The sequence below is a fragment of the Ochotona curzoniae genome, unplaced genomic scaffold (assembly GCF_017591425.1).
Source record: "Ochotona curzoniae isolate NIBS_2020 unplaced genomic scaffold, NIBS_Ocur_1.0 contig_1014, whole genome shotgun sequence".
Taxonomy (NCBI): Eukaryota; Metazoa; Chordata; class Mammalia; order Lagomorpha; family Ochotonidae; genus Ochotona; species Ochotona curzoniae.
In genome coordinates, this window is record NW_024464920.1 from 45655514 (window position 1) to 45662726 (window position 7213).

The 7213-nt window shown below is 55.2% G+C and overlaps 1 protein-coding gene across 1 annotated transcript in view; it reads right to left on the bottom strand.

Annotated features, from left to right (window-relative positions):
• The window catches only part of LOC121161600 (apolipoprotein L2-like), a 30493-nt gene extending 25894 nt beyond the window's left edge, over positions 1 to 4599 (bottom strand). The window contains exons 1-3 of the mRNA XM_040988072.1: positions 4334 to 4599; positions 3030 to 3156; positions 397 to 598 (exon numbers count right to left, since the gene is read on the bottom strand). Of these exons, the coding sequence (XP_040844006.1) occupies positions 397 to 598; positions 3030 to 3156; positions 4334 to 4415 (411 nt within the window). The 5' untranslated portion in view covers positions 4416 to 4599. The remainder of the gene's footprint in view (positions 1 to 396; positions 599 to 3029; positions 3157 to 4333) is intronic.
• Between the last annotated feature and the right edge of the window lie 2614 nt (positions 4600 to 7213).

Sequence of the window (7213 nt, forward strand, 5' to 3'; positions counted from 1 at the left end):
CAGGAGACGGGCACTGCTTCGAACTGATCTGATGATGCGAACAACGTCCGCGATGACTTTCAGCAGTTTGCTCCAGTCCTTGGGTAAGCCATGCCCCGCGGGGAGCCTCACAGCCACAGCACCTCCAACCTGCTCCACTTTCTGGATGCTGCTCGACATGAGGCTCTTGGCCTCCTCTTCAGCTGACAGATTCGTTGAATGCTCTACGACGGTGGTGGTGATTCTGGTCATGGCAGCTGCTGTGCGCAGCCCTAACCCTGTGACTGTGAGTGCCAGGCTGACTCCTGCAGTCACAGGGGCCAGAGCCAGGCCGAGGAGGCTCAAGATGCCACTGGCGGCCCCGGTAGAGGAAGCCACCACGTTGGTGATGGTGCAGTCCCGGTGCACCTTGCCCACCTTGTCTGCCAGGGCGTGCAGCTTTGCTATGCTCTCCTCCAGCTGTGCTTTCACCTGCGGAAACGCCTTCAAAAACCTCTCCCTCACCTGCCGCTCTTCTTCGTCTTCCAGGTCCACATCCGGGTCCTTGTCTGGGACCGAGTCCATGGCCGTGCCTGTGCTACACTTGGCCAGGGCTTCACGTAGCGCGTGTGCCTCCTCACTGTAACAACAAAGGTCACATGATGAGGACAGGCAGCCTGTGGGTCTGTGAAACGGGCTGGGGAGGCTGGATCCTGGCTAAGTCAGCACCTGCACTGCTAGTCAGGAAGGGACAAGTAAAAAATCTCCCTTTCAACAGACACGTAGCTCGTCCCTCACAGATGCTCTAAACACATTCGCTAAGAAAGTAAAGAAGTAAAGTTGCAGTTTCTTAAAAATCTATTTACTTAATTGCACTACTTACAAGAGGGGAAAGATTACAAAGTCCCTCTTGCTGGTTCACTCCATGAATGGTCAGCCACAATGAATGGCCAGGGCTGGGTCAGTTCAAAGCCAGGAACCAGGAGCTTCTTCTGGGTCTCCCACGTGGGTACAGGGGCCCAAGGCCTTGGCTCTAACTACTATGCCACAAACTGACCCTATGTAAATGTCATCTTAACATATTATTCAGGAACCAGTGTGATGGCACAGTGGCTTCGGCTTTTGCCTGCTGTGCCATCATCCCATTTGAGAACCAGTTAAAGTCCCAGCTGCTCCACTTTGATTCCAGAGCTCCTTGCTAGTGAGCCAGGGAAAGCAGTGGAAAATGGACCAAGTCCCTGGGTCTCTTCACCCATGTGGGAGACCTGGATGGAGCCCCAGGCTCCTGTTACAGATCATGTAGCATTTTGGAAGTGAATTCGCAGACCCCTCTCCTTCTTTCTCTCTGTAATGCTGCCTTTCAAACAAATAAAAAGTTACTGGTGGTGGTCCCTATCTAACCAAGATGCTTTGTCACTCAAGGAAGCTTTCTCACTCTTAGCAACACTATTGAAACACCTGCAGACAGATACAAGTGGCATTGGAGCGGACCATCATGGTGGGGTTGGGTGTGCAGCGGAGAGGCAGTCCACCGACCAGGGACCAGCCTTGGGAGTGCCCCGCCTGCAGGGACTGTCCCGCCTGCAGGGACTGTCTGCTCACCTGGGGAGTGCCACAGGGCAGGAAATCTGAAATCCCAACTGTTCCAGATTGTCAGCATTTGGAACACCGAGAAGAGAGCTCACCTGGAGATGCCTGCATCCCCCAAACCCAGGGGACCTGCGGGCTGAGAGCACATAGCGCTGCAGATGCACACGATGCCTGCTAAGCCATGCGTGCAGGGTGTACATGGTCCCCAGGAGCCACTGGCATCCAGTCAATGACACATAGGACATGCCGTCATAAGCAATCAACAGGGTGTGTGTGTGTGAACAGGGCACATGGAGCCTAATACCCCTCTCACCCCAAGCCTCTCTGCCACCACAGTACCATGGCACAGAGCACAGGGGATGCTGGTGCCCACACCCATGGCACTGGTGTGGAGCAAATGCATAGCTCATGCTCTTGGGGACAGTATGTGGTACTCAGTAATAGAATTAACATCCACCTAGACTGACGTCTACCGACTATACGGCGCTTGTACCGTGACTCTTTATGCTTTTAAATGCAGTTTCCTCGTTTGTGAATATATAAAGAGGCCTAGAGACAAAGTGAGAAAGAGCACTCTTGTCCCCTGGCTCACTCCCTGGATGTCCACAATGGCTGGGGCTGGGTCAGCACCGAAGCCAGGAGCCAGGAGGCAGCCTGGCCTCCTGTGTGGGTAGCAGCGACCCGAGGACTTGAGCCATTACCAGTGCTCCCCAGGGCCTAGAGTGGCAGGAAATGGCAGGTTCCAGGAATCAAACCCAGCTAATTCAATGTGGCAGGTAGGTGTGTTAGTCATTAGGCCGGGGACCAGTGTTGGGCAGCCAGTTAACATGCCAGGCTGGCATATGTCAGGCTGGCATGCCATATGAGGGTGGGTGTGAGTCCTTGCTGCTCCACTTCTGATCCAGCTCTCTGTTGACATCCCTGGGACAACAGGAAATGATGCCCAAGTGCTCAGGCCTCTGCCCCCATGTGGGAGACCCGGACCGAGCTCTGGCCTCTTAGCCATTTGTGAATTGAACCAGTGGTAGAAAGTCTCTCTGACTCTCTCTCGCTCTCTTTCTCTCTCTCTTTCCTTCATTCTTTCTACCTTTCTAATACATGAATAAATAGATTCTTTAAAAAAAAAAACATGTGACAAAAAAAAAATCATGAGGCCAAGCACCTGTTCTCTCTGCAGGTGAGAGTGCACTTCCGGCTAGAGAGCAAACCTCTCCCATGGGACAGGGCACCACATGAGCCCACAGCAATGCCCACGCCTCATGCTTGCCACCTCAGGGTGGCACCAGAGGCCAGGCGAGGCAGCAGCCTGGTGTCCTGTGTCTGTGTGAGGACACACCGTGTGCCTCACCCAGTGGCAAAGCTGCCTCTGGCCACATTTCCTAGCCCCAAGTGACTTCCTCGAGGCTGCGGAGAAGGGGTCACCTCGACCACGGCCTTAGGAATCTGCATGGAGGTCACGTGCCAGGAGCTCTGGCTGTTACCTGGACAATTCTGCCCTACGCACGAATATCCCCCAGGCCTCGTCTTCCGCCAGCAGCCGCTGCAGCTCCTCCCTGCTCAGTGCCTTCCTGATATACTCGATGATGTCTGCAAGGCGGCTTTCATCATCTGCTCAGACAGAAAGCAGAGCAAGCTGAGGGAGGTGTGGGGGTGCCTGTGTGATTCCATGTGAACTGGAATCATCTGGAGCAGGTGTCCTGGGAGGATGTGGATGTGGTCACTGAGGTCAGGGACCAAACTGAAGCTCCAACCCCCAGGACTGTATTTGGAATCAGTGTTCCAAGGAGGTGAACTCTAGTGATGAACCAAGACAGAGGGTCCGACCCTGATCTCTTCCCTTCCGTCTCCACACACAGAGGACAGCCCAAGGAGAAAGCGCCCTCTGCCTACCAGGAAAAGAGCCGTCCCCATGCTGCAGCCCAGCTCTCACCTTGAACTTGGACTTCTGGCCTCCAGGACTGAGACCCAGCTGGCAAGGCTGGCTGCAGAGCCCCATCCTGGGGTGTTTGAGAGTACAGCAGTGTACCTGGTGCTCAGCACCACAGAGCAACCGGCAGGCATGGGCTTGGGCCCCACAAAGGGGAAGCTCCCATGATGGCCTCATGCCCTTCCACCTGTGCCTTCTCACCTGAGGCTCAGCCACGAGTGGGCTGTGCAATTAGGGTATTGGGATGATGCAAAGCGTTCCCAAAGCATCTTTCTCCCTCCTCCTCTCAAAGAAATACATTTCCAAAAATTCTCACAATTTGAAAAACCACTGTGATGGTGAGGCATCTTGGACATGGGGTGTTTGAGCTGCAGCCCCTCAGTCCCGCCTGAGGCAAGTGCCCTGTAGGGGTCAGGTGGGGCCGGGTGGGCACACCAGCAAGTCTCAGATTCTGGGCAATGAGGATGGGAAGCAGCACCCAGGGAGGCCCAGGACGTGGGATCTGGATTGAGGCCATTGCGCCTGTTGCCTCGCAGCCACATGACCTTGGTGAGGAACTCCTTGCCACATGGGGGAATGGTCAATGCCACATGAGGTCCAATTCGAACGGGTCACTTGGTCCCCAACCTCTGAGCCACTCACAGCAGTGGGGATGGCCCCGAGCTGTCCCTTTGGCTCCTGCCCTGCCTCTCTCATCTCTGTGTGTCATCTTCCATGTGGCAGGTAGCAGGGGCAAGGAGGAAGTGAGGTCAGGGAAGGATGTGCACCTGCAGACCCCAGGAGACTGCACTTGGCTGAGCTCAGCCCTGGGGACCACCCCGCATTCCAGGCGTGAGCAGGGAGAGAAAGCATGATTACCTGGGACCATGGTGCCATCGCCTCGCTGCTCGTCTTCCTCGTGGCTGCCAGCTGCACCGTGGTCTTCCTCCTTGCTCTCCATCCTCGCTGTAAGGTGGGAGGTCTGGCTTCAGCCTTGGGGAGGAGAAAGCAGCTGTGGGCACTGGAGAACCGCAGGGCAGGGGGCTGATCTTGGCGTGGGTCTTGGTGAAGGAGGGGTGCTGCTATCATGTGGGTCACCTGGAAAAAGCTCCAGGCTTCAGCCATTGCGTCATTGCGCCATTGCCGGAGCGAATCAGCAGATGAAAGATTCTGCCTCTATTTCCTTCTCTCTTTGTAACTCTGCTTTGCAAATAAATTGAAAAAAAACTTTAAAATTAATAATAATAAAGCCGAGACTGCACCACAAAGTTAGGTGAAAAGGACACTCCAGTGGGGACTCAAGCACAGGTGTCAGATTTTTTTTTTCAAAGATTTATTTATTTTTATTGGGAAAGTGACATATACAGAGAGGAGAGACAGAGAGGAAGATCTTCTGCCCGCTGATTCATTCCCCAAGTGCTTGCCAGGAGCCAGGAACTTCTTCCGGTGTCCCATGCGGGTGCAGGGTCCCAAGGCTTGGGGCCGTCCTCGATTGCTTTCTCAGGCCACAAGCAGGGAACCTGGGACAGCCGGGACACAAACTGGCACCCAAATGGGATCCCAGCACATTCAAGGTGAGGACCCTGGCCTCCAGGCTACTGCGCCAGGCCCCAGGTGTCAGATTAAACCCATGTCCTGAGCAGTGTCTCCCTTAGCTACACCGTCAGAGTGGCTCAAGTGCGTGTGCTTGCACAACTCTTCCACCTGTGCCCAGGCCTCCCTCAGTCCATTTGACGGGCAGCAACCCCCCAGAGTCTGTCCTTGCATCCTCCTGCTGGGTCTTTTGGTCCATCGGGACCCAGAGCCCTGACCAGCCCTAGCTGAGTCCCTCCCATGAGTGCTCCGCCCTCCAGGGGACACACAGGTCATCCCTTCCTGTCGGACCTCTGCTTGATTCTTGTTCTTTTCCGTTTTCCTTGCTACATGCTGCCCACACTGGAGGGCTCTGCCTTGAGATTTCTCTAGAAGTGCAATGACTATGAGGTCACCTAGCACCAACATGTGAACTGAGGTCAGAGGGAGTTCGTTCTGTCAGGCTTACCGGGTCTTCGCTGTCCTGAGTTTTCAAACATAGAGCTAGAGCAAGAGGGCTTTCAGGTCTGCTGCTGGGGCTCGGGCCTCGAGCTGAGAGAGGAAGCTGATGTGAATGGTGGGTGGGTACCGTGTCCAAGAAACTGCTTCTATCTGCCTTATCGCCATGGGCAGCCCTCCTGGGCAGGACCGCAGGGCTGGCACTTCGCATTCACAGCAACCACCTCCCGACAAGTGTCCTTCAAGACCTGGGTCAGGCTTCTTCTATTTTAAATTTTAATATTGTTTATATAGTTTAGAGGGATGCATGCCCATGTGGGTCTATGGTTAGGGTGGGCAGTCATGTATGAAGGAAGGCAGGGGGCACATGTCTCAGTCTTTTCCTCCTGTGTCCCCAGGGGAGAAGGGGAATGGGGTGGCTCCTTTCTGTCAAACTACATCAGCACCCAGGCCTATGATGGTGGGGGATAGTCCTATGATTGGGGGGGGATGGTCCTATGATGTGGGGGATGGTCCTATGATGGTGCCCTAGAGACTCGAATGTGAGAAGCGTATTCTGATGGTGTTATTGAGTGGTTTCAACAGCCCTGACACACAGGTTTCATTGCAACAGGGTTGAGATTTCTGGGTTGACAAACTCCACAGGCTCAGGAACATGCTGCCAAGCTTGGCCAGGAGAATTGTCCAGCCTGTTGTGCTTCCCAACAAGGCAGTTGTCCTCCCCTGATGGCATCATGTCCCCCATGTGCATCTGGGCATGCTGTCCACTGCACAGGCATCAACAACTGAGGTGGCCCAGTCCTGATACACACACTCCAAGGTCAGACCACACAGCCTGAGGTTTCCCTGTGGCCAGGGTTTGAGTCCAGCAGTCTAGCAGGGCAGTTGCCCAAATTATCTTGCCTGCAGTGCCTCAGACTTGACTCTTGGGTGCACCACCTAGTGCAGGTTCAAGTGTGGTTTGTCACCTGCACCAGCCAACACACATAGCACTGGATGCAGCTCGGGAAGTCAGCCTCAGTCCCACATCTCACATGAACTGACGGGTGTTGTAGCCCAGTCCAGCCTAGCCAGCCCACCACAGAGCAGGTCACAGACCCTGTTCACAGGGCTACATTGTGGCTCCTTAGCTTCTGATGACAACACCATGGTCAATGCCCAGCCCTCCCCTCACTGCCACACCCGGGTCATCTCCTCCACTGAGGACACCCAGGCCACTCTGGCTTTTCTCTGTCCCCCTATAGGCCTGCACAGCCCCACCCCCAAGGCCTGGGAAGGATAGTACTGCTATCCACCTGCTCAGACCCATCACAGGACCCTGGGCAGTCACCCCTTCCTGAGGCACCCCAATCCCTACAGGGCCTGGCCCCCCCTGACTGTGAAACAAGCCCTGAACTCCCTGTCTGCTGGCGGGAGTCCTGTGCTGCCAGCGGACTGCAGCTGCTCCGTAGGCTAGCCCCAGGCCACAGACAGGATAGGCCAGGCTCTGAGACACCTGACCTCACCCCTCCTGTCCCTCTGAACTTCCTAACAGGACAGGCATCCCCAGTGTCCAACTTCCCCTTGGGATACCCTGGGCTGTCCCACGCAGTCAGGAACCTAAGCACAGCCAGCAGTATCTTGTGAAGCCTCCATTGCAATTCCTGAACCCCTCATCCCCCTTCACTGTCTAGGAGCAAAGGGGCAGGCGGGGAGATCAGTCAGGAAGGACCCTGAATGCAGGCTGGC